The 27,713-nt window shown below is 41.8% G+C and overlaps 1 protein-coding gene across 2 annotated transcripts in view; it reads right to left on the reverse strand.

The window, feature by feature from the left end:
• ZDHHC14 (zinc finger DHHC-type containing 14) overlaps nt 1-27,713 on the reverse strand; it is a 406,180-nt gene that overhangs the window by 127,530 nt on the left and 250,937 nt on the right. Inside the window, exon 1 of one of the 2 annotated variants that reach the window (XM_030198383.1) lies at nt 4,086-4,242. The exons of the other annotated variant lie outside the window; for it this stretch is intronic. Within the exon in view, the coding sequence (XP_030054243.1) occupies nt 4,086-4,176 (91 nt within the window). The 5' untranslated portion in view covers nt 4,177-4,242. Of the gene's footprint in view, nt 1-4,085; nt 4,243-27,713 lie in introns of those variants that run through there. 2 annotated transcript variants of the gene reach the window in all.

Raw genomic sequence — 27,713 nt, forward strand, 5'->3', positions numbered from 1 at the left:
ATTTGCTTATTTCCGATCTGACGAAGAAGGGCAACCTTTGAAAGCTAATCAAGAAATGTATTAAGGTATGTCCAATAAAAAAAGGTATCATCTTATTTTCTTTTCCATGTTTTATTTTGTTTTATTTCTATTGATTACCTTTAAAAGTGGACTAACACAGCTACCACACCTCTCTACGAAAATAAGCCTGATAGCCTACTCGAGAGGGAGTAATTTCAAGGACATTCTGAGCCCAGCAGATGTGCCTTCATCATTCAGCCTTCATCACAAAAGAAGAATGACAAGCGAATCATTGGCCATTATAAATGTGGGACTTGTCAAATATGTAAAATAACCAAACTAAAACTTTCCACAACAAATCCACTAACCGAGTGATAGAATTAAGACATTTCACAAATTGTTTGTCTGATCATGTAATTTATTCCATCAGATGTCCTTGTTTCAAAACTTGCATTAGCATGACAACAAGACCATTGAAGGTAAGGATCCTTGAACATACATCCAATATCAGAAGAAAGGTCCTCAAAGAGCCCTTAGCTGAACATTGTATAGATTGCCATCATTCTTTTGACGACCTTGAATGCTTTGCTATTGACAAAGTAGAAGTTTTGAAAAGAGGAGGGAACCGTAAGTTGCTTTTACAACGGATGGAAGCTAAGTGAATTCCTTCAAAAAGGCGGTAAATAAATCCTAATAAATAAATAAGTGGATCTTTAATCTTAAAACTATGGAACCGTGGGGTCTCAACAGCTCTGTCGATTGGCATGTTTTCTACTGATTTTTTCAGTGACTCAGATTTTTTTCATGATTATAAGCTCTAAGGGTATCTGTCCATTCCATGCTACCGGGTGGCTCCTTTAAGTAATCTTCAGGAGGAGCCTATTTAAACTCCGTTTTTTGGCATGTGACGCTGCAGCGCCATTTTTGATCAAAGGAATACATTGCTGCAAGCGAGTGAACCAGCTAATTGATTTGCTGACGATTTTGAATGCATTCTTTATAATGGTTTGAATGTTTATTTGATGCTTTCATCTCCATAGATTTATTCGTTTTGACATTCAGTTTCAGTTCTTGAAGAAGCCTTGTGGGGTGAAATGGTGGCCCCATTGAAAGATAATGTATTGCTGCTGAACGAAAGACATAAGCTAAGTGCTATCTAATATGAATAAAAGTCCTTTTGCTTATACAAGCTAATGAGAGATGTTAGTGAATGATTATTATAATGCACTTTATTTTTTTGTTCATTTTTTGTCACCCTAGGGGATTTTAATATGAATCCCACAGATCATTAGATTTTGCTTCATTTAAGTTAATCAGCATCCCAGCTGAAATAGATGTTAAAGTAATGATTCTAAAGAGACAGAGAAGAATAAAAGGACCATTTTACCAAGGTCTGTTAAATATTTAATGGCGGTTAACACTCGGAAACAGGCTACTGTCCAAACCGTATTAACAGATTTAGCAGATTTAGCCTGTTACTATGTGTAAAACTGTGTGTGACAGAAGGGGGACACGGCTTGAGCAGACAGTGGGCATGGAAGCATTAGCCACCTGCTTTACACTTACCGTGTGCTAACTGGCAAATGCAGAATTAACACAGCAGCACTTAATGTCTCCTACAGGAAGCGGTAAGTGGTCCCGATTTAACTCTCAGCAGGTACCATGCACTAATGGGAACATTAATGCCCAACCTGCAATAAAAAATACTGAGAACACCTCTTCTTTTGCAGCGTTAGTTTTGGGCTTGCTGCACATTAAAATCCTGCGTTAAATCGTGTTAAGCCCAAAACTTAACACACCTTGGTAAAAGGATCTCAAAGATTGGTGATCAGTGGGGGAATCATTCTGAATATCATCACCATACAGCTGGAAAGTGAAACCAAGGAATCTCACGATTATCAGTTAAGTAGGGCAAACAAATACTGAAAAGGAAGGAGATAGAAAGGAATCTTGGTGGACTTCACATTTTAGTCTTTTCAGAAGAAGAAAAATGCTCCTTCCATTTAACTCTTTGGCAGGAATCAGCCAAAAATGGTTTATTTATTATATGTATACCCCACATTATCCCAAACTGGATCAGGTTCAATGTGGCTTACAAGCAATGAACAGCATTGACTAACCATAAAAGGTTACGATAACAGTAAGTATAGATTATTAAATCACACCAAAAGGCATAGATTATTACTATCAGAGAAGCGTTGAAGACAGATAATATCGCTAACAATTGAATCACAGTTTGTCATTATTAAAAGCAGTACTCATCTACTAGGAATCTAAGATGTTTAGGTAATAAATTCCATTTCTTAGGGTTTTGATAGGAAAAGCCTACAGTATGAATAGATTTTGTAGATAACTTTCTTACAAGGATAGTTAAGAGATAAGAAGTCTCTAGAAGTGGTTAGAGTATTTCATTTAGGCAGTTCAATAAGGTTTTGCATGTAAGAAGGAAAATACCATACAAGATCTGGTATACAAATACACATAATTTAAAGGTAATTCTGACCTTTAATGGAAGCCAATATAATTACAGAAGTAAAAGGGAGGCTTTCGAGTAATGTGGTACCCTGCAGAGCAAGCGGAAAGTGGTATTCTGTGCTGTTTGTAGCATCCAGCATAAATGGCATTGCAATAGTCAAAAACAACAAGGAGAGTCCAAATCTCCCGCAAAAACACACACGAAAACAACAAATCAAGCGGAATAGTCAAGCTTGGAAAGTATTAAGGATTGGGCCAATGTGCGGAATATTGAACAAGGGAAAAAGGCCTGATTCTTTTTAACTTCCATAGTGAGTTGAAGATAGAGGAGACTATTTTTGAAATTTGGAAGTCAAATGTCAAATGTTGATCGATGTATACTCCCCAAGTTGAAACAAGAATTACAGACACACCTAGGGCTTAACTATGTAAACCTTTGCAACAATATATGATGATCCACCATATCAAAGGCTGTGGACACTTCCAGGAGAATCAATCATGACTTCCCCTTATCTATAGTCTGCCTTATGTCATCAGTCAAGGCTGCAAGCATTGGCTTAGTCCTAAAACCTAATCAAAATCGAGATTGGCTTTATAAAATACCAGATTTTAGACCCCTGCCAATTGGAAAGGTGAAGAAAAGCAGTTTTTTTTCATCCTCTTTCCTTAAGAAGCAGAGATTAGAGACTGGTGCACAATTAAGTAAATTTGGATTAAGGGGCAGTTTCTTTAAAATTTAGCAACTAATGTACTCTTTTAAAGCAGCTGGCAGAGATGTCCTGAAAAGAGTTACTAACGGCCCAACTAAATGGTAAGCTAAGCCATTGCCATTCTAGCACCCCAGGTCCTGGTAAAAGTTACTAAGGGGTCCTTTTACTTGTTCCAAAAGTACAAAGACTAGGGGACACTCGAGGAAGTTACATAGAAATACTTCTACAACAAATAGGAGGAAATATTTTTTCACTCAACGAATAGTTAAGCTCTGGAACTCTTTACCAGAGGAGGTGGTAACAGCAGTTAGCGTATCTGGGCTTAAAAAATGTTTGCACAAATTCCTGGAGGAAAAGTCCATAGTCGGCTATTGAGACAGACATGGGAAGCAACTGCTTGCCCTGGGATTAGTAGTATGGAGTGTTGCCACGATTTGGGTTTCTGCCAGGTACTTGTGACCTGGCTTGGCCACTGTTTGGAAAACAGGATACTGGGCTAGATGGACCACTGGTCTGACCAAGTATGGCCACTCTTATGTTCTTTTACAAAGGCGCGCTAGCGTTTGTAGCGTGTGCTAAAAATTAGCATGCGTGAAACGCTGGAGACACCCATAACAATATATGGGTGTCTCTAGCATTTAGCACACGCTAAAAATGCTAGCGCGCCTTTGTAAAACAAAAACCCTTAGAAAATAAAGGTGTGCAAAATTTAGAAGTTTTAAATTACACAAGAAACAAATACATAAATTATTTATGGAGGATCATAAAAACAGAAAGAGTTTGAGTGTATTGCGGCTTCAAGGAGAAAATGTTTTAAAAAGAAATATAATGATACAGAGCTTATGTCGAGGGAGAGAGCCATAAAATGGTTCATAGACATACACAGACCTTCAGTGTTACCTATTTGTCTTTCCAAGTCCGCTGCTTCATCTGGAGTAGCGCGGGGAAGGACTCCAGGGTCGCTGAAACTAGTTCGCAGCAACGTCCCCATCACAAAAAAGAACAGAATCCCACCCACCACAGGAATAGCAGGTGTAATCTTCACTGCCAAATATGGACAACTGCAAGGAAAAAATGGGGAATGAAATGAGTACATGTTTCCATCTGATGAGTCACAATTTTGTGCAGAGCCTTCTGAAAGAACCACCTGCTTTTCTAGGATCAGTTTTATCCTTGCAATTAACTAATGGATTTTATTTACTCATTTTATTACATTTTTAAACGCAATTTCCTCAGGATTTAGAAGCTCCTGAACAATGCCAGACTGACATCACTAAAATCCAACATGGTCAGCAACAGACAGTTGAGTAGCAGAAAATGCTTGATAAAAGGTAAGATTTGCCAAGACAGGCCAGCAGCAGTGTTCTATAGAGCACAGCACATTCTCTCTGACAGTGGCCAATTAGGGTCAGCTGGAAATACTCAGTAGATCTTAATAAAGAAGGCCATTCCATAATGCTAACTCCTAGAAGTGGTGATCCCCAATGAACTGCTTAATAATTGTTACTGGGCTTGTCTTCTAGATGGGTTCAATACCGTTTAACCCTAACTATACTACTAACCCTTTTAATGACATTTTCTCCAAACTAAAAAGCCCCCTTATTTTTGTTGCCTTTCTCTAAATCGTTTCTACTTCTGCTAGAATGGGGGGGGGGGGGGGGGGGGGGGGGGAAGAAACAGAGCCATTAAGAAAATATTCTTAATTTTATTCTCTAGTCCTTTCTGAATCATTCCTAACATTTTTGAGTGCTGCTACACACTGAGCTAAGGACTTCAATGTATTGTTCAGAAAGACTCCAAATATGGAAAACAGCAAAGGGGGGGGGGGGGGTTATAGTAGGGGCGCCTTTATAACACTATTTTCATGTGTATGTGCCCACAAGGCCTTTTATAAAATACTGATTGGCTTAAACGTACATGCTTTGTCACAAAGGCATATGAAGGATCTTTTACTAACGATTTGTGCATATTATTTGCCGCAAGGTCTATTTCACTCTTATGGGCAGTTAACATGTGCTAACTGTTAGTAAAAGACCCTCGTAATTTGACAGTAGGTGAAGCAGGGGCCACGGTCTGAGGGGAGCTCGCAAGTGCATGCACTGATTATAAACTGCTTTAATCAATGCAGGTACTTGAAAACATCACCTCCGCTCTCGAGCAGGTGTAATTTTTCCCCCTTCAGCTTTCTTGTATCAAACCTGCTTGCTTGTCATGTGATCTGTTGCAACAATGGCAAGGAATGTTCCAGAAATAATTACCATCAAAAAATGTAAACAGTGAAATTTACTCTGCGAGTAATGATATTAGTAAAAGAAAATATTAAGCTGCTGCCGTAGTGAAAACCCACAGTATATAATGCTTGAGACAACACTGAAAATGGAAAAATCAAAGGAAAAATACACACAAACCTGCCACAAGCACCCACCCCCATGCTACACCCAACATCAATTTTTTTAATATCCGTAACAAGATCTAAATCACTGTGCTTCTCAACATAGTCCTTGGGGAACACCCAGTCAGTCATGTTTTCAGGATATTCACACTGAATATGCATGAGATATATTACATATACTGGAGGCCATGCATACAGATCTCTCTCATATCAAGCACATTTATTTCATTTCATTTCATATCAAGCACATTTATTGGAAACCCAACTAGCTGGCTGTGCCATGAGGGCTGAGTTGAGAGCCACCAGCTTATGTTGACGTAGCAGACTTTTATGGATACCAAATCTACATATTTCTTTTTGTAGCCCAATGTAAAAGCATGATTCCTTATCTTCCTTCCAGGTCATGATCCAGGACTTAAGAAAATGAAAACTGAAGATGGCTAGGAAATGAGTGATCTAGCAGCAAGCAAGCAAATGTACACAGAAACTCCCTAATTCTATAAAAGTTGCCAAAATTTGCACATGCAAATTTGGGTGCACGCTCAATTTAATTGAATAATGAACTAATTTGTGCCAATAACTGTTTTTTAACCAGCAATTACTGGCACTAATTAGATTTAATTAGAACTTAGGTGCGGAACAAGGGCATTCCTAACATTTACACGAGTTGTTGTACAATATTGGGGATATGTGCCCAATTTAGGTGCGTGCATTTGCACCACGTTTCAGTTGGTGCAAATGGCCACACCTAAAGTTAGGCATGATCCCTGGGCATCTGTGCTATTCTACAAACCTCGCCTAAATTTAAGCTCAGCTTATAGAATAGTGTTTTTTTTTCGTCGCCATATACAAAATGTCTCATGTATGCTAGATATCATAGAGCAAAAAGCAAAAATAAAATAAACTGAATCTTTATAAAGTTAAAAGAGCTAGACTAAGGTGGTCATTTTAGAAGGGCTATTCACATTTGAGACATGCAGAGACTCGTATTTAAACAATCAAAATCAGGGTACAAAAATCTTCCACAAAATGTCCAAGAGTACAAAAAGGTTGGAAAAAGAACGTTCCAGGATAAATCAGGAGGGAAAGAAGTCCAAGCTTCAAAAAACTTTATTCTTCAACAGTACATAAACAATGTTCCAACAGTCATTGACAATATAAAATCTGGGTCCTCCAAAGATGTCAACACACTAGACCCTACATGGGCCTTGTTTTGGCGCAAAGTCTTCCTCAGGGGTCACCAGATAAACAAATCTAAAAAACATCAGAATAAGATCCAAAGTATATTAAAAACAACTCGGTATAACAAAAACCACTGTAAAAAGCGTTACTCTGGCAGGATGCCAAACATAAACTGGTACTTAAACATTTAACTAGCACAAATATCTAAGTTCCTATTTTACAAAGCTGGGGTATGCACATCAAAAACCCAAGTGCATGCAAATGGAAAGGGGATGTGGTCTAGGCATGTTCTGGGTAGGACTAGGGCACGCCTAGAAGATAAATATTTATTCCCCACTTCAGAAGGGGAATAAATGTCAGTGTCCTAACAGTTCAATATCAGTATTAGGTTTTGGCAAACTGCTCCCAGTAGATTTGTCCCCCCCATCAAAAGGCAAACTGGCAAGAGATACTGGTCCATGTGACAGCATCAGAAAAATACACATTTCTATTTCTAAACTGGCTACGATAAGAGTGTATGTGCTGGCACAAACATGTTTTATGTGCTGGTTCTCAACCCACTGACATCTGCTACCTTCCCCCCCCCCCCCCCCCCCCTAAAATGGATGTTTATGCCGCATGTACCTGGCACAAAAATGTACTTTTCTCCTGTATTTCAGAACAACCTCTACGTCACCAGATTCTGTTCTAAAATACAAGTAAAACTTGAGATGTCCTCACCTGGCTATCTCTATTCTGACTTCTGCGTCCTTTCTAAAATGAGTCTGCCCATGTATATGTTTACATGCCATTCCTGTGTATGTCTCTATAAAGACTTTAATTGCATCTATATTTATAAAGTACCAAGCGGTTGTTAATAAACATGTTAGAGGTAAAAAGCATCAGACCAATGTGCTCATTTTTAATTCACAAAGACAACTTTATATTTATATATTTTTTAAAATTGCTTTTCCATGGCATTATGGGGATATTTTATAAAGCACACTTTAATTTAATTTAGGCATTTATAATCCGCTTAACCATCAAGTTCAAGGCAGGGAACAATCACACATTATATAATGGTACTTTCTCTGTCCCTAGAGGGCTCACAATATAAGTTTTGTATCTGAGTCAGTGGAGGGTTAAGTGACTTGCCCAAGGTCACAAGGAGCTGCAGCGAGAGCTGAACCCAGGATGCCAGGATCGAAGCCCGGTAGACTAACCACTAGGCTAATCCTCCACAGGTAGAAAAAGACTCAGGGGTCCTTTTACTAAGCCGCGTAGGTGCCTAAGTGTGCCCAACATGCACCAATTCGGAACTACCGCCAGCTACCATGTGGCCCGGGCAGTAATTTAATTTTTACGCGTGTTTCTAGTGCGTGGCACTAACTGGCTGGTAATTGGCAGTGTACACATGCTTGACGATTACCACCCGGTTAACGCGTGAGACCTTACCGCTATGTCAATGGGTGGCAGTAAGGTCTCAGGCCCAAAATGGTGGCACACCAATTTTAATTTTGATGCACGGTCATTTTCGGCCCCCTCAAAAAAGGGGGGACCTTTTTCTGAAGGTGCACTGAAAATGGACATGCGTACATCCAATACACGCGTTTACACCAGCACAGTTGTTGACCACCCAGCTGAGATGTTGCAACAAAGACACCACTCGGTCCATGAGTGGCAGGCTTTCCTCATGGGACTTGGCCTAGATCAACCAATCATCCAGGTAGGTGTGCACCCCGTGGGCCGAGCAAGCCAACATGGACCCCCCATTGCAAGCTGGGCAGGCAGTAAACGAGGCTGTTAAAAAGCAGCACCGGTACCTACTTTGCATTCGCTGCACTGAAGTTTTATTTTGTTTGTTGTTTTTAAACCAATGCTGTTGAAAAGAAGTGCCAGTGTTTTTTTTTTCTTACTGAACTGAAAGCCTCCTAATCAGTTGTTCCTGAGAATGAAAAGACAGACAAACTCAAGGCAAAATAAAGAGCCTTAACTTTTTTTTTCTCTCTTTGGAAGAAATTCAGAGCCCACAGCACCTACCTACCATCTGCTGAAAAGACTGAAAAATACTGAGGTTTTCAGGGCTCCACAGCACCAAGCGTAAGCACTTCACAGTTTGTCTCAGTCTCTCCATCTGCTGGTAGGAGGGCATATACCCACTCGTAGGGAATGGTCTGGAGATGATGTTAAGAAAACACCAAACAGATTACAGATTTCCAACTGAAAAGCTATGATCTGTATGAATTGCCTTTAACAAAACCAAATACTTAGGCATCTTGCTTTCTCATCTTTATTATATATGTTCACTTCAAATACATTAAGAAAGGTTAAACGTCAAAACTGGCAAGGAAAGCAAAATGATGAACAACTGATCTAATAAACAATGGAGTACAAATAGCATAACAGAATCTTTCAGGCCATTAATACAAATTGTTTTCTCTAAAGCAGCTTTTCAAAGATGGTATCAGCTTACAGCAGCCAGAATTTCAGAAACACAGCATTTACTTGAAGTATGATCTAATGAAAGGAGCATAACTCTAAAAAAGGTAGTTACAAATTGATTAAACATCATCTACAGAGCATCAGCAAGCTACCAGGCTACTGAACGTGCTTCTCTTCTTTCCCAGAAGTAATTAAACACTTAAATCCTGAAATACTGCAAAATTAAAAATAGAAAATAAAGCAGAATAATTTAGGTATACAATAAACCAATTTCACAGGTGTGCATGGCTAAGACTGGTGTAGATGAGACATGATTTTTAGAGCTACCTAACCAGATTCAACGAGCTTGTTGAGATGAGGGACTTTATAAAAGGCACCTATAGAAATTCAAAACTGCACTAATTTTCGGGGCAATTCTATAAATTGGATCATCAGTTAAAGATGTCCTAATGCTATGTGCTTAGCACCAATTCTATGTGGCATCTTGGCACCAAGATTCCCTTATAGAATACTAGTAAAACAGGCCTGTTTCTGACACAAATGAAATGGGTGCTAGCAAGGTTTTCCTTGGAGTGTGTATGTTTCAGAGAGTATGTGTGAGATTGACTGTGAGAGAGAGAGAGAGAGAGAAAGTGAATGTGCGAGTGTGTGTGTGTACATAAGTACATAAGTAGTGCCATACTGGAAAAGACCAAAGGTCCATCTAGCCCAGCATCCTGTCACCGACAGTGGCCAATCCAGGTCAAGGGCACCTGGCACGCTCCCCAAACGTAAAAACATTCCAGACAAGTTATACCTAAAAATGCGGAATTTTTCCAAGTCCATTTAATAGCGGTCTATGGACTTGTCCTTTAGGAATCTATCTAACCCCTTTTTAAACTCCGTCAAGCTAACCGCCCGTACCACGTTCTCCGGCAACGAATTCCAGAGTCTAATTACACGTTGGGTGAAGAAAAATTTTCTCCGATTCATTTTAAATTTACCACACTGTAGCTTCAACTCATGCCCTCTAGTCCTAGTATTTTTGGATAGCGTGAACAGTCGCTTCACATCCACCCGATCCATTCCACTCATTATTTTATACACTTCTATCATATCTCCCCTCAGCCGTCTCTTCTCCAAGCTGAAAAGCCCTAGCCTTCTCAGCCTCTCTTCATAGGAAAGTCGTCCCATCCCCACTATCATTTTCGTCGCCCTTCGCTGTACCTTTTCCAATTCTACTATATCTTTTTTGAGATACGGAGACCAGTACTGAACACAATACTCCAGGTGCGGTCGCACCATGGAGCGATACAACGGCATTATAACATCCGCACACCTGGACTCCATACCCTTCCTAATAACACCCAACATTCTATTCGCTTTCCTAGCCGCAGCAGCACACTGAGCAGAAGGTTTCAGCGTATCATCGACGACGACACCCAGATCCCTTTCTTGATCCGTAACTCCTAACGCGGAACCTTGCAAGACGTAGCTATAATTCGGGTTCCTCTTACCCACATGCATCACTTTGCACTTGTCAACATTGAACTTCATCTGCCACTTGCACGCCCATTCTCCCAGTCTCGCAAGGTCCTCCTGTAATCGTTCACATTCCTCCTGCGACTTGACGACCCTGAATAATTTTGTGTCATCGGCGAATTTAATTACCTCACTAGTTATTCCCATCTCTAGGTCATTTATAAATACATTAAAAGCAACGGACCCAGCACAGACCCCTGCGGGACCCCACTAACTACCCTCCTCCACTGAGAATACTGGCCACGCAATCCTACTCTCTGCTTCCTATCTTTCAACCAGTTCTTAATCCATAATAATACCCTACCTCCGATTCCATGACTCTGCAATTTCTTCAGGAGTCTTTCGTGCGGCACTTTGTCAAACGCCTTCTGAAAATCCAGATATACAATATCAACCGGCTCCCCATTGTCCACATGTTTGCTTACCCCCTCAAAAAAATGCATTAGATTGGTGAGGCAAGACTTCCCTTCACTAAATCCGTGCTGACTTTGTCTCATCAGTCCAGTGAGACTGCTGGATGTGAGTGTGTCTCCTCTGTCCCCCCTCCAGCCACTCCTCCACTTTAATCAGCATATATTAAATTCCCTCCATGTGCTACAGAAAAGCATCCTATATAATAAAACGCACCTCCAACGTTCTGAAGCCAAGAAAGTGAAGCCTTGAAGCATTCGTGCGCTCTGTAAGGCTCCATCTCCTCAATTGATGACACGTAGTTCCGGAACGTTGCAGGAATACTTGAAGGCTTCACTTTCTCAGCTTCAGAACATTGGAGGTGCGTTTTATTATATAGGACTAGTTAAGTCAGCATTGGTGTGAGCATGTCAATGGCAGGCATGTTGATGCGCCTAGGTGCATGAAGTCACGTAAAAGAGACACATCTATGACCTGCCCATGCTCCACCCATATGTACACCTAGCAGTTAGGTGCTTTCTTTTAGAATAATGCCTAGTGCACATGGGTGCTTGACTGTCAAATAATGGCCAAGTCCAGAAAAAACACAGAAGAACAAAACTCCACACTTTGCAAGGCAGACAAAACATAGTAGAGACTACAAATGATTGATAGTACACTAATGTACTTTAATAAATGTCTTGAAGGAAACACATCGACTTGACACGGGCTGTGTTTCAGCTCATAGGCCTTCCTCAGGAGTGTGAAAGTTATTAATAACTTGTGTGTTCAGAACATGAAGAAAATATCAGCTACAATGCTAAAACAACCTCTTCTAGTGCCAGTACCAGACTGTCACCAAATAGTGACAAAATCAAACAGATGTATGTCAATTAATGGTGCCTTTCACGTGCACCAGTTTATAGAACTGCCTCCCAAATCTGTGGCCTTCATAAGTGACTTTATAAAACAGACTCCTTTAATAATTTGCAAAAGCTCCCAAATGCTCTTGACAAATTTACATCTGCTGTGTGTATGTACTGTGTATATGTCCTTTTTAAACAAGAAAAATTGATTTTATTTCACATTTCACCTTTACTTGATATACCACATATAGTTAAAAAGAAAACATCTAAGCGGTTTACATTAAAGTAACAGGTTTGGGAAAAGAGAGGAAGAGGGGAACCAATGAGAGCCTATATTACAATGGAACGTTATAAGGAAATTGTTTGGGTTTTAACTCATTCATATATGCCGATGATGTCACCATTTACATACCTTTTAACACCAATATCACACAAATACTGGCAAAGGTCAAAAAATGTCTGGACATTATGGAAAATTGGGCCACTATTTCAAACTCAAATTAATAGAGACAAAACCAAATTCTTGGTCCTATCAAGCCCGCAAAATCCCACAAGCTTACCAAAACTTCACAATTGACCAAAAATCATACAAAATCGAAACACAACTAGAAATACTAGGAATCATTCTTGATAAAAATCTAACTCTTGAAATTCAAGTATAGCTCACTCAAAGCAAAGCTGGTCTTCAAAGCTAGCACCTTTATTTTTAAAATACTTTTTGGCATGTCACCTAAGTACATGCTAGACCAGATCAAATTATTGCAAGAAATGCAAGCCCAGAAACCAGAAGCTATCTATTACTTCATCTTCCCAACTGCAGAAACATAACCTACAAGTCTATCTACATGGCTGGATTCAGCTACCTGGGATCCAAATGGTGGAATTCAATACCCAAGGTCACAAGAAACATTACAAACTATCTTCAGTTCAGAAAAGAAGTGAAGACCTACCTCTTCACGAAATTCTACAGCTAACCACACACGCTGCCTTGTTAACTGCATCACTTCATTAGCCTAACTGTAAAATTGTAAGCCACTTTGAACTGAAACTTGTTTTTAGATAATAGTGGGATACAAGAATGAATGACTGACTATATAAATGGGATAGGAAGAGAATTAATTAACTTAGCCCAAGGCACAGGAGAGGGTGTAAAGATTCAGAAAAGCACATGTGAGGAAGTCATAGCGGGGTATAGTCACAAGCACAGCCTTAATGGCCTTCACAAATACATTGAAATCCATCCCTGCTTCACCCAAACTATGCCCCCAGGAATGCCCATATACAGATTGAGTAAAAAGTGTGCTTACCTGTATACTTGCATTTAGCTGTGAAATTTTATAAGAAGCGTTTTCCATGGAAGATGTCTTAAAAAGATTACGCTCTTAAAATAAAGAGTGATATGGCTGTATAAAGGAACAGCATTGCTTACCAAGGGATTTGAATTATTCTGATGAAACTGTGATTGGGACTGTGAGAACTGAGGGGTCCTATGAAGCAGGGGGAGGGAGGGCTGAATGAGCTTGATAGAACCAAGCTGTGCCTGATGTGGAGGAAATTTTATGTTCACCTTTAAGTGAAATGAGAATGTCATGAGCATCTGAAGGTGGATGGTGGTTCATTTTTATGGTGGTCTGCAAGGTGGTAAAGGGTGCTATCAGTACTGATCAGATCATCAGGAGCACACAGGGCCAGATCAGATGCATGGCAAAGCATATCCAGGTGCAAGCATCTGTGCACGGATTCAAACTGGAGACCTCAGAGTTGCAGTAAAGGGGACCTAGACATCATGAAAACATGAAAGAGGCTTTGGTGAAACACTAGTACATGCTGACTGTTCACAGGATCACTGTGGCCTGCATTAACAGTGCAGCCGTATTTTAGAAAGGATGAGGAATTTTAGAAAGGATGAGGAGGCATGGCCAGGGATTCAAAAGTCCAGGTCAGGACATGGAGAATTCCTACAATATTTTCCAAGAGGCTCAGCCAAACACAGAGCTAGAAGTCAGCTTGTGAAATACATCACAACTCCACTCTCAAATTACACCCCTCCCAGAAAATCGATACATGGCATATACCATCTTAGCAGCCCATGCACTTCTAAGCACGTATTTCACCATATGAGTTTACAGAAAGGATTTCTCTATATGTTAAAGCAGACTTCACACATAAAAATACCGTTATGAAATTATTCCTTTGAGGGATTTTTTTTCATAGTTACTTTTAGAGGTATGTTAAAGGTTGGGAAAAACTTAGGGCCCGTATATTTAAACAGTTTCCAAACAGACAGCTAAAATATATACTTTCAATTTTTCTGTCTTTGAATTTAGTGAGCCCTTAATTGAATATCTTGATGAAGACTCATGCTACCCCCCAGAAAATAAACAAATGAGATCCCAGCGCTTTCACATTTTGTTAGCATAACTGTACTACTATAGGGTCCTTTGATTATTTATGGTTGTATTTCTTGTAAGTGGGAGAACATTTTTTTACACAAATTCAGCAGAAAATTTAGCCCCCCCCCTCTAATATTTAAATACCATGGTTAGCACAGGATTCAAACACCAACTGCCACATTTAAATCTACCCAGATATTCAGTGCCAGACAATAGAAGATCAGGGCTGAATATCTGGATATAGAGTGACAGCCTGAAACTATCCAGGTATCAGTGCTGAATAATCGGTGGTACCCAGATAACTTCTGGCTCTGCCCCTGGACCACCCCAGTACTACCCATATAGGACTAGATTCTATAAATGGCGCCTAAAAAAACTGGTGCCAAAAAACCCCATGCTTAGCGCTATTTTATTAACCTCACCTACAGTTAGGCACAATTTATAAAATATGCGTAACACCTGTCCCCGTGACTAAAATTTAGGTGCAACCATTTACACCAACTAAAACCTGGTGTAAATGCCCACGCCTCATTTAGGTGCAGATCGGGCGTATCCTATAACAATGCACATAATTTTTAAGAACACCCATGACCCGCCCATGACCCTCCCATGGCCACACCCCCTTTTGTGATCCCTGCATTAGAATTTACACGCTCCACATTACAGAATACGCTTAAAAGGTTGCGTGCATAAATTCTAATTAGTGCTGATAATTGATTTGTTAAGTGACCAATTATTGGCACCGATTAGCTTATTAAGCAATTAGGTTGCACATAGAAATTGTCTACGTGCACTTTAGTCGCCATTTATAGAATCTGAGGGACAGGGAGTAATTCTATAAAGAGCTGCCTAAATTTAAACATCAGGTATGTGCATAAATAACCATAATCTGGCTATCCCCTATTCTGTAAGTATGCAGATATCTGGGATATTTTGTAGGTGGGCGTTTACACAGGCGGAATCCGGGCAGGGCGCACACGTATAGTATTATGTAAGTTACACAGTAAGCTAGAAAGGCCTTTCTATAACTGGCTGCATAAGTGCATGGAAAAGTGGCAATTTTTGCACCTAAATGGACTACGTGCTATTTTATAAAGGCCCATTTCTGACACAAATGAAACGGGCGCTAGCAAGGTTTTCCTCGGAGTGTGTGCGTGAGAGTGACTGTGTGAGACAGAGAGAGTGAATGTGCGAGTGTGTGTGCGTGACAGAGAGAGAGTGAGACTGGTTGCGAGTGAGTCTGTGAGAGAGTGTGTGTGTGAGAATGAGAGTGTGTGCGACTGCGTATCTGAAACACAGTGAGTGTGAGAGAGAGAGAGAGTGTGTGTGAGACAGAGAGTGTGAGAGAGTATGTGTGTGATACATAGACTCTCTGTGAGCAGCCACCCATGTCCAGCGACCCTCCTCTCTCCCCTGCCCCCACTCCAGCCACCCATGTCCAGCAACTGTCCTCTCTCCCCTGCCCCCCTCCAGCCACCCATGTCCAGCGACCTTCCTCTCTCCCCTGCCCCTCTCCAGCCACCCATGTCCAGCGACTCTCCTCTCTCCCCTGCCTCCCCTCCTGCCACCCAGGTTGTCCAGCGAATGCTTCGGGGCAAGCAGGAAAGATCCCCAGTCTTGCCTGCCTGTCCGCTGCCGGTGCTGACCCTCCCCCATTGCCGGATCGCTCTTTAAAATGGCCGCCGAGACTTCCAGCGGCAGCCTCGCAAGAGTCTCGGTGGCCATTTTGAAGAGCGATCTGGCAGCGGGGGAGGGTCAGCGCCGGCAGCGGGCAGGCAGGCAAGACTTACCTGCCTGCCCTGAAGAATTCGCTGGGCAACCTGGGTGGCTAGAGGGGGGCAGGGGAGAGAGGCAACCTTGGGGGAGTGTGGAGGGGGAAGCAGTGGCTGCGGTGACCTCGGGGGGGGGGTGGAGGGGGGGAATGGTGGCGACCCTGGGGGGGGTGGAGGGGCGAGCGTTGGTGACCTCGGGGGGGGGGTGGAGGGGGGAGCGATGGTGACCTTGGGGGGGGAGTGGAGGGGTGACTGGTGGTGGCGGTGATGACCTTGGGGAGGGGCGTGACGGCGAGGGCGGCAGGGGTGGGGCCTTGTGCTGCTGTTGTGCGGTTGGTCAGTGCTGCGTGTGACGTCAGCCTGATCTATGGAGCCTAGCAGACCAACTCCGAAGAAAGCCACGGACACAGGCAGCAAGATAGAACGTTGGAGGTGAGAATTATTATATAGGATATGTAAGTGCTATGGCATGGAGTATAGGAGGGGGCATGGATGTGTCTCCATAAGGCATGCAACTTACGCAATACTATGTTACGTGCGTTGCATGGAGAAGTTAGACACGGCCATTGATCTGGTGTAATTGGTCACACCTAAATTTCGGTGAACCAATGCAGGTTTGCACTAGTATTCCTTAGTGGAATTGGGGCAGCCCAGATGCTGTTATAGAATAAGTGCTCCCCGCACAGCACTGGGGTGCCCTATTAAAGAACTACCCCCTAGGTGTTTAGCTCCCAAATCTAGGCGCAAACATTTACACCAGCTCTATGGCTGACTTAAGTACTTACACTTACACATATGTGTGTATGTATCCAAGTATACTATACTAATATGCTATAAAGCAACAGTTATCAACCAGTGTTGCACGTGAGATGTGTCGCACACTGACGGCACACACACACAGAGCAGCGGCTCCAGTGGCATGCGGTCATTCTCTGTCGTCTTCTGCTCTCCAAGACTCCAGGACTTCTCCCTCTGCCCACCCCTTTGCAAGTTCAGTACCTTCCTTTATCCTCCCTCAGGTCTGTCCCACCCTGTCTTTCAAACCTCTCTATTATTCAAGCAGCAGCAGTGGTAACACGCTGCCTGGGCCAACCCGAAGCAATCTCTGCCGCAACCTGCCCTGCTGATGCAACTTCCTGTTTGCACATGGTTGGGAACTGGCTGCTGCTGCTGCTGGAAGAATAGAGAGGTTTAAAGGACAGGATGGAACAGATCTGAGAAAAGATAAGGAAAAGTACTTAACTTGCCAAGGAGTGGGATGGGGGGTCTCAGGAAGAGGTGCTGGACTCTTGTGGAGGGGGGGGGGCTGAAGGAGAAGCACAGGACTCGTGTGGGGTGGGGGGGGAGGGGGTGGACAGGTACTCCTTTACAGAACTGTTTCATAATACCAAGGTGGTCAGAAATGACATTCAGTGGCATCATCTAGATAAGACTGCTGAAAATTCAGGTACCGCCCTGGTGAATGGCACTTCTTTGGGAAGGAGCCACTCTTATCCGAGTTAAGTGCCACTCAGTACACAATTATTTCATTTCCATTAATGAAGCAGATTCAAATACCTGATTAAATATTTGTTACTAGCTACTAGATGTGTTAGCTAGCATTTGGAAAACAGAGCTTCCAACACTGACAGAATACACACAGCATGCAAAAAAAACAACTAACGTGTGATCTTACAGAGAAACTGGAACATTTTTTGAGCAGCCTGAATTCCCTTTAGACCAGTGTTCCCAAGTCCAATGCATACACTGCCTCCATTATATGCAAATCTCTTTCATGCATATTCATTGTGGATATCCTGAAAACCTGACTGGCAAGGGGTACTCCAGGACCAGACTTGGGAAACACTGCTTAAGACTATAGCAGCGGTTCATGATCTTTTTTGAGTCTTTGATTCCTTTGAGGATCCAATGAAAGCTATAGAAGTGACCTAATGATTAGAACATGGGCTGAGAACCAGGGAAGCCAGGGTTCAGTTCCTGCTTCTGCCGCTCCTGGTGACCTTGGGCAAGATACCATCTCCCACTGCCTCAGACTCCCACTCAGACTGTAAGCTTTTTGTGGCAGGGACATATACATGAATACTCCACTGCATAAGAGTAGTATTATTCATCCAAGAAATGCATATACACACACGGAGGGCCTGATAGCAGGCACTAACTCACACAGACCCTGAGGTAGCCCTGCCCTTTCCTCCAGCACGGTCTTCCCCTTACTCAGGTAACATGGACCAGTGCAGTGAGGCTGCAGCTCTTGGTGAGATGGGAATTACTAAAAGGTCCCACCGCTCATTTTCTCTCCTGTGGCTGCTCCTGCTGCATTTATGGCTCACATACCAAGTCCAATTTCCTTTTATTACATGGTAAAGATATGCTATTTCCTTACCCACCTATTATCAAGCATCTGCAAGTATTAAACAATATTATAACCACTAGCCTGGAATGAAAACAAAATCATGTAGGACACTTTCAAATTTAGGTTACTCGATGTAATCAAAAGAGGGATGCTTCCAATTATGAGAAGGTACATTTTCTTTTCATTCCTATCAATAGAAAACTACTGTAGACATTACAACAAGGTAACAATGATGACTGTGTGTTACCTGACATGTACAATAACATCCCATGCAAACACACACTTCTTTGGACTGAAAAATTTCTTAACATAAATTGACATTTAAGAAAACAATTTTTTTCACAAAGCCAATTTACAAAGTAAAAGGAAAGAAATCAAGTGAAAAAAAAATTACTTTTGGTACCTGGTTCAAGATTCCAGGTTAAGAACCCCTGAACTACACTAAATCCCAGCACAGGTTTTACAGTAATGCTGAATCATATAAACCCCATAGTAGGATGATTTATTGAAGTTCAGCCATATAGAGGGGATGATGTTTTGGATTAGATTTGAGCATTCTCTGCTGGGCACTAGGACTTAAATATTTTTTTTCAAGATACTGTTTCCTTTTTTGGGAAGGGTTTTTGTCATTTTTGATTTTCTGATTATTCTTGTATTTTTCCTTTTTGCTTATCATATATAAATGGAAGATTCTCTGTTAGTCTTACATTGATTTGTAGTGTTCAGATGAGCCCACGATGTGAGTGAAATGGTTAATTGTTCATTACTGATATGTTATGGGGATCATTTTCGAAACAGAAAAATACCTAAAACACGGCACAAAGCAGCAGATGGACATTTTCTTGTCCAAAACGTCCAAACTGCTATTTTTGAAACACATTTTTATGATGCTTATCTATGCAGTTCGTCGACAGTGCATCCAAATCACAAGGGGGCGGGATTTGGGCATTCCCAAAACTTGGATGTTTTTCTGCCATAATGGAACAAAGCAAAAATATCCAAGGCTAGAAATTAGACCATTTGGTCTAGACCTGTTTCAAATCACAACTAAGCCACAAAAAGGTGCCCTAAATGACGAGGTGACCACTGGAGGGATTAAAGTATGACCCCCCCTCCCCTTACTCCCCTAGTGGTCACTGACCCCCTCCCACCCCCCAAAGATGTGAAAGAAATAGTACACACCAGCCTCTATGACAGCATCAGATGTTATGGCCAGTCCTATTGGAGCAGCGAACAAACCCTGGAGTAGCCCAGAGGTCAGTGCAATCCACTGTAGAGAACGGAATCCAGGCCTATATCCCATTCTAACTGTTACGATTGTGGTGGAAAGTGTGAGCCGTCCAAAACCCACCAAAAATCTGGACTCGCATATAGGCGACACCTGCAGCAATAAGGGCTATTGTAGAGGTCTACATTTGGGTACACTAGGTTTTTGGTGGGCTTTGGAGGGTTCTCCATACAATATATGGGGGTAATGGTGAGATGTGCACCTTGGACCTTTTATGTGAAGTCCACAGCAGTCCCCCAAGGGTGCCCCATTGCTCTGCTGGGATGTCTGTATGGCCAGTCTACTAAGAATGCTGGACCCCAATACATCCTAATAGCTTGTTTTTGTGCTTTTTCCCTTGGACATTTCTTTGAAAATAGTCACAAAAGAAAAACACACTGAGCACGACAACCTCTACAAAACATATAGGAAATGGGCATTTTCGAAACAAAAAGATAGACATTTTTCAGGTTTGAAAATGGCTATGTTCGCCACTTGATTTTTGGTCATTTTCAGCAAAACATTCAAAATTGAATTTAGATGTCATATCAAAAATGTCCCTCTATATGTGAAAGCTGGGTCACTTAGGGTATAATTCTATATGGAGCAACCTAGATTTACACAGTGAGCTTGGCACAAATATTGATATTCAAATTTACATATGCATGTATATAACAATAACCTGGATATGCACTATTCTGTAAGCAACCTCCTATCTTCGACAGCATGTACTTTGCAAGTACGCATTCACATGGGCGGAGTTTGGGCAAAGCATAGGTGGAGCACAGAATTACATAAATACACTAACCTTGTGATATATGAAATGTGAAACACAGATCCTGAACTCAATTTCAAAAACCAATCGCTATAGTAATGGAGTCTGTATATGGATCCAATTGAACACACACAAAAAAAGGAAAGGAGAATGGAAAACAAAGTAAATAAATAACAGATGGGGTGTTTACATAATAAGGTCTACACATCTATATATATAAAACTCACCCTCAACGTTCTGAAGACAGTGATGTCTGTGAAGCCAAGCCCTGACTTCCTTCAAAAAGGTTTGAAGGTTCGTGGTGGTGAAGCCACCAAAATCGCTCCGGGCCCCGCCCTCGAGGGCGGAGCAATGGCAGAACAATGAAGGGGTTGGCAGGGAGGGAGGCAGGGAGGCGGGGGGGTGGGAAATCGCTCCGGACCCCGCCCTTGCGTCAAACGTCATGACGTTGAGGGCGGAGCAATGCCAGAACAACGAAGGGGTTGGCAGGCAGGGAGGGAGGGAGGCAGGGAGGGGGGTGTTGCCGACGAAAACCTTGATGGCAGAACAACAAAGGGGTTCACAGGGAGGGAGGCGGGGGGGTTGCGAAATCGCTCCGGGCCCCGCCCTCGCATCAAACGTCATGACGTTGAGGGCGGAGCAATGGCAGAACAACGAAGGGGTTGGGGGGGGTGTTGGCAACGAAAACCTTGCTAGCGCCCGTTTCATTTGCTCAGAAACGGGCCTCTTTTACTAGTTGTATATAAAGAAAAGTGTATATGAATGCCTTGAAGCATGAAAAATAATAAGAGGAGAGAAATGCAAGCAGAGGTGATACAATAACAAGTAAAAGGTAAGTAAAAAAAACAAAAAAACGAGAGCCAAATGTATGTGTTGGAGTGCAAAGCAACTAAAAAAAAGAAAGAAAGAAAGAAAGAGAGAAGCACTACAGGGAACCAGGGGGGGAAAAAAAGGTGACTAAATACATAACTAAGGTAAGCATACTAAGAAAGAAGAGGGACTGCGTGTACACAGTAAGGTACAATAAACAAAAAGTGCTATCAAAAAGTGACCATGAATAAAAACTTGAGTATGTAAAATCAACAGCTACAGTGAGCATAAGATGGCTATATGGAGGGGGTATGGGACAAAAACACTAACGTAAACAAACAGAGGAACTAAAGAAGTAAATAGAAACCATGGATAGGGAGACCCATCTAAAAAACAAAAATCTGTGAGGTGGGAAATATGCAAACATGAACTGCACTATCATGGAAATAGGTCAAATTCAAAGATACCAACAGCAATAAACATAGCAAAAAGTGATCTGAAGTGCCCAATGTGAGTTAATCCAAACTAAGCACCCTGTTAAGTACATAAGCATCGCCATGCTGGGACAGACCAAGGGTCCATGGAGCCCAGCACCCTGTCACTGACAACAGCCAAAAGAACAAGCAATTTGTCCTGCCCATCTTAGAAATACTGTATTCCCTCATCTACTATAATAAAACTCACCCTCAACGTTTTGAGGACACTGACGTCAGTGAAGCCAAGCCCTGACTTCCTTCAAAAAGGTTCGAAGGTTCGTGGTGGTGAAGCCACCAAAATCGCTCCGGGCCCCACCCTCGAGGGCGGAGCAATAGCAGAACAACAAAGGGGTTGGCAGGGAGGGAGGCAGGGAGGCGGGGGGGAGGGTGGGAAATCGCTCCGGGCCCTGCCCTCGCGTCAAACGTCATGACGTTGGGGGCGGAGCAATGGCAGAACAACGAAGGGGTTGGCGAGGGAGGGAGGGGGGGTGTTGGCGACGAAAACCTTGCTAGCGCCCGTTTCATTTGCTCTGAAACGGGACTCTTTTACTAGTCCATTCAATAACATTCTATGGCTTTTTCCTCCAGGAAGCAGTCCAACCATTTTTTGAAGTCCGCTAAGTTAACCGCCTTAACCACCTTTTCCGGCAGCGAATTCCAGAGTTTAACTACGCATTGAGTGAAGAAAAATTTCCTCTGATTCGTTTTAAATTTACTACACTGCAGCTTCATCGCATGCCCCCTTCTCCTAGTATTTTTGGAAAGCGAAAACAGACGCTCCACATCGACCCGTTCCATTCCACTCATTATCTTATAGACCTCTATCATATCTCCCCTCAGCCGCCTTTTCTCCAAGCTGAAGAGCCCCAGCCTCTTCAGCCTATCCTGATAGGCTAAGCTGTGCTGTAAGCGCGCAAACGTTTTAGCACAAGCTAAAAATTAGTGCATGCTAACGCTAGAGACCATAGGAATATAATGGGTGTCTCTATCATTAGTGCGCGCTAATTTTTAGTATGCACTAAAAAGTTTGCACTATGGCGTGGCTTAGTAAACAGGGTCCTAAAAGAGTGTGGCGGGAAACCACAAAGTACAGAATCAAAAAAGAGGAGTAACTAAACAAACATATAAAAACAGAAGCAGAGCTCTGCCAAACCAACCTTTAAAACAACTGTTGAAGAAACTCATCCAGTGAAGTGGTAGCAGTGGGGAGGATTGAAAGGAGCGAGCCCGCTAAGAAAGCGGGAGTAAATATACTGAAAAAGGCGCAAAAGAAAAAGACACTGCGCTTGCGTGAGAAACACAGCGAGCCAAAAGAGCGGTGCACGCTGAGGGAAATGAACTGGCCAAGCAAAATGAAAGGAAAGGCATCTAATGAAACAAAACTAAATGAAATATAATTTAAAAAAGGAGAGAAGAAAGGAGTAAATTATGTATCTGAAATACGCAAACTAATAGTATGAACTCCCCCTCAAATCACAAGTCAGAAACCTTGGAATACCATTAGATTCAACACTTACACTGATTCCCCAAATCCAAGCAACCTTCAAGAGCTGCTTCTACTATATGCGACAGCTACGCTGCCTCTCTCCTTACTTCGAGAAGGTAAATCTTATCCCAGTTGTACATGCAATGATAACATCAAGACTGGACTACTGCAATGCAGTTATGGTCTGACTACAAAGGGCCTGCACCAGCTCCAGTTGATTCAGAATGCAGCAGCAAGACTCATAGAAGGTTGCAAGCGACATGACCACATCACACCACTTTTGCAAAAACTTCATTGGCTACCAGTATAATACAGGGCTAAATTTAAAACTCTATGTCTGATCTTCAAGGACCTGAAAGAAATGGCCCCAAGTATCTGAAGAATAGGATGATCCACCACACACTGCTAAGGACACTAAGGTCCTCCCAAGGACGTTCACTAACTACACCCTCTCCAAAAGACATTACACGATGTGATACCCGCAAGCAAGCCTTCTCCCGAGTAGCCCCCACACTCTGGAATGCATTGCCTGAAAGGCTCCGCTTAACACAAGACTACCTCTACTTCAGGAAACAGGTGAAAGCTTGGCTCTTCAACCAGGCCTTTACTGGAAGAAGTGACTAACTCCTTAGTCTCACTCACACACACAAGGAGTACTCAGGCTGCATATACTGCAGTAGGACATGTTTATCTACTCTTACCCTTGCTGAGATAACATCTAACCATTTCTCTGACCTCACTGTCAACTTTCTTTAAATCAATCACCTTACTTTCTAACTCTTCCTACTTTCTTACCCTTCTATATGTTACATCTTTGCTTTACCCTTCGCTATCACTTATCACATATTGTGTTGACATTGTAAATAGTATACCATGCCATACTTTGTATTGTTTTGAATATTTTTACTGCTGTAATTGTCTATTGCTCATGTTTGATCTTTTCTTACTGTACACCGCCTTGAGTGAGTTTCTTCAAAAAGGCGGTAAATAAATCCTAATAAATAAATAAATAAAAATAATAAGGGCTAAAACGGAAGTCAAATAAAGAGCTGTTTAGAAATAAACTCAAAGATCTCAGGTAACACATCAGATGCAGATTAATGAATGTAAAATAAACAAGAGTCTATTGTGAAAAACAAAACAATATGGAAACATGAAAGTGTGGTAACATAAAAAATAAAAAGTAAAACTGGGAGACAGGCATACAGTGTAAAATACAAACTACCGTCTTTAGGCTAAAAGCAGAACATTAAAGTAATATATATGTATATAGAGAAAAATCTGGACTATGTACAGACAGATGATAAAGGATGGTGAATTAAATAATCCTTCATAGCAATATACAATAATTGGGGAAAAAAACACAAAATGACAGATGTAAGTGAGCATTCCAAAGAAAAAAGGGAGAGAGAGAGATGTACAGACAACTCAAATAGAAAATAAAGCAGAAAGGGATGGGAATGGGAACCCAAAAAAACCATCATGTATTGTAAAAACGGTGTGTAATCTATCTCTATGTTTAGTCCTAAGGGTAGCATGGTTTGGAAAGTAAAAATGTCTTTGTTCTTGTTCTTCTCTCAATAATTCTCTGTCAACATTGTTCCTCCTCCAGTTCTTGTTAAATAATTTGAATACAAAAAAATTACGATATTCAATGGTATGCTTTGGTTCAGACCAGTGTGATACAAGGGGTGATGATTCGTTATTGTGATTAATATTGCTGCGATGTTCTATAATTCTAGTCTTAATCATTCCTTTGGTTGGTACCTGGTCAAAATAGCCCTGACAAAAAAGCTTCAAATAAAAAAAGTTCACAACATAATAGCCACTGTCAAAATGACCTGCCCACAATATAGCCCTTGACAAATTAGACCCCTAACAAAAGGTCTCATCAGGGTGCCCAAAATATGGCACTGCATATTTTCCTAGGGGGCTATTTTGTGGGAGGGGCCATTTTGTCAAGGGCTTTTTTGTTACCAGGCTGTTTTTGTCGGGGTGCCCCTTTGGTTTTGCCTATGTAGATAAGCTCACAAGGGCACTGTATAAAGTAGATAACATTTGTACTATTGTAGTTGGTTGTGTGTTGGAAATTATATTTCTTTTTGGTGCGAGGATCAGTGATCTCCATGGCATGTTTGCCTACACTACATTTTCCACATTTGAAATGCCCCTTTAGGGGGCAATATTCAGTTCAGAGATAGGTAAGCCAAGAAGAGCAGATGGTACAAGTCTCTCTCTGAGGTCTTTTCCTCTGGTATAAACTACAATGAGCCTCTTGTCTTTGAAGCATTCGTGAGCTTCTAAGATATGCCAGTGTCAGCGAATGCTTTTATGGATATGGGCTGCCAGATGTGAGAATCTAAGTGTGCATACCAAATCAGGTGAAGGTCTATCTTTCTTTGATCATAGAAATTCTGTGCAGTCTTCAGCAAGGGCCTTACAGTTGCCTGAATAGATATGGACTGTAGGGGTAAATATTCAGCCAGAGACAGTCAGCAAGTTTTTTACCATCACCAGCTTTATGCTCAGATATTCAATGAAAGACCATGTACAGCCATCGGCATTGAAGCTCATAGTACGTGGGGTCGGCTGGCACTTAACCAGTCAAGTACCAATATTCAGCCTTAACCAGTTGATAAATGGCACTTAAACAGTTAAATGCTGACTCCGTCCTGACTCTGCCCTTGACCACTCATTGACTAGCTGGTTTCGGCTTAGTCAATCAGTGCTGATATTCAGCTGCACTGTCTGGTTAAGTGGATATCAGTGGATAGCCCCACACAGGTGATACTACCAGGCAGGAGCCTCTTCTGCCAGTTAAATCGCTTTCAATACTGACCCCTATGTTATTATACTGTCACTGAGGTAACCAGTCATTTTTTGAAGTAGTTTCATATTGAATAGCAGTCAGCATCTCTATTCAGTACTCTCTACAGTAGTAACAAGATGTAAGAAGTTGACTCACACATGCAGAGCCTTGAATATCACCTCTCCTCACACCTCTCAAGATGCACAACTGCAGCCATCAGGAGCTCGTCTTACCCTGCCCAAAGCAGTTTTGTCCGATTTGTGATTCGAATCAATTTGCCACCTTCCCCTAGTGATCTGCCCCCTCTACTCCGGCACCTTTCCCCATGGTGCCCCTCTCTCCCATGCCTTGAAAGCATTTGGAATACAGTCTCAGAGGTGGCGCCATGGCGGATGCGGTTAGGTGACGGGTAGCACTCTGAGATCCCACCACTCTGTACTTGGATACAAGTGGGAGGCAGTGTGTGTGTGGGGGGGGTAGGCTCCTATTGTGGACGCTGTCAAGGCTTGCCCTGAGGTTTGGAGGCACAAAAGTATTCTCTCATTTCATATCCAACTGTCTATGGGGAAAATGCTGGGCAAATAATATCCTTAATGAGAAACAGTCTTTGAAGAGATAGCCTTAAAATATCCCCAGCTAATTAAACTGACATATCTAATAGATCTTATGTGGCACCTTGTCTCGATAATTAAAACTATACGTTGGCCACGGGTATCTTTTTATTAGCTCAGTTATTTAAAATGTTCCTCTTCCAATATATACTGTGGTTCTGCTGGTAAGGTTAAGGGAGAGGCAAATAATAAACTATTTGTTGTGCTGCTTATTATATTTTTTATAGTTCATTTTGATATACTGCCTGTCGGCAAATATCCAGGCAGTTTCCAATATTTATGCTGCACAGTTCTATCTCACCAGTCATAAGAATAAGTGCTTGGTGATCAGTTTTGTGCAATAATTTGTAATTTCTTGTGCTGATATTTTATGGGGTAAATGTTCATAGAAGACCATGTAAAATATATAAAAATGAAACAAAATGTCAATGTGGCATGTAAGGCAGATTTAATGTAGATGCACGCATATTTAGTGCAAAGATATTTAAATATTAAATTCTACAGTGAAACAATGCGACAAGGCAGTGGCTGTAGCTAGAAGGACGCTAGGCTGCATAGAGAGAGGCATACTGTATATAGTAGAAGAAAGATGTTAATGCCTCTGTACAAGTCGTTGGTGAGGCAATGGCTTGCGGTAGTGTAGGCGCGGGTTTGGGGCGAGCACCGATCCATTTTACAGCGCGTCTGTAAAAAAGACCTCTTTTTTTTGCCGAAAATGGACGTGCGGCAAAATCAAAATTGTGAATTCACATAAATATAACACACCCAGGGCCCTGTTTACTAAGCAGCGTTAGCGTTTTTAGCATGTGCTAAAAATTAGTGAGTGCTAACGCTATAGAAGTACTGGGATTCTTGAAAGGGGAAGGATCCTACCTACCTACCTAGAGTTCTGAAAGGGAGAGAGAGACTGAGAAGAGATGCAAAACTCAAACTACAATCCTGTAGAACAGAGGTTAAAGATTTTTGAAAAGAGTACTGAAGGGGGAACAAACCCTCTGAGGACC

Source organism: Microcaecilia unicolor, chromosome 3, assembly GCF_901765095.1.
Source record: "Microcaecilia unicolor chromosome 3, aMicUni1.1, whole genome shotgun sequence".
Taxonomy (NCBI): domain Eukaryota; kingdom Metazoa; phylum Chordata; class Amphibia; order Gymnophiona; family Siphonopidae; genus Microcaecilia; species Microcaecilia unicolor.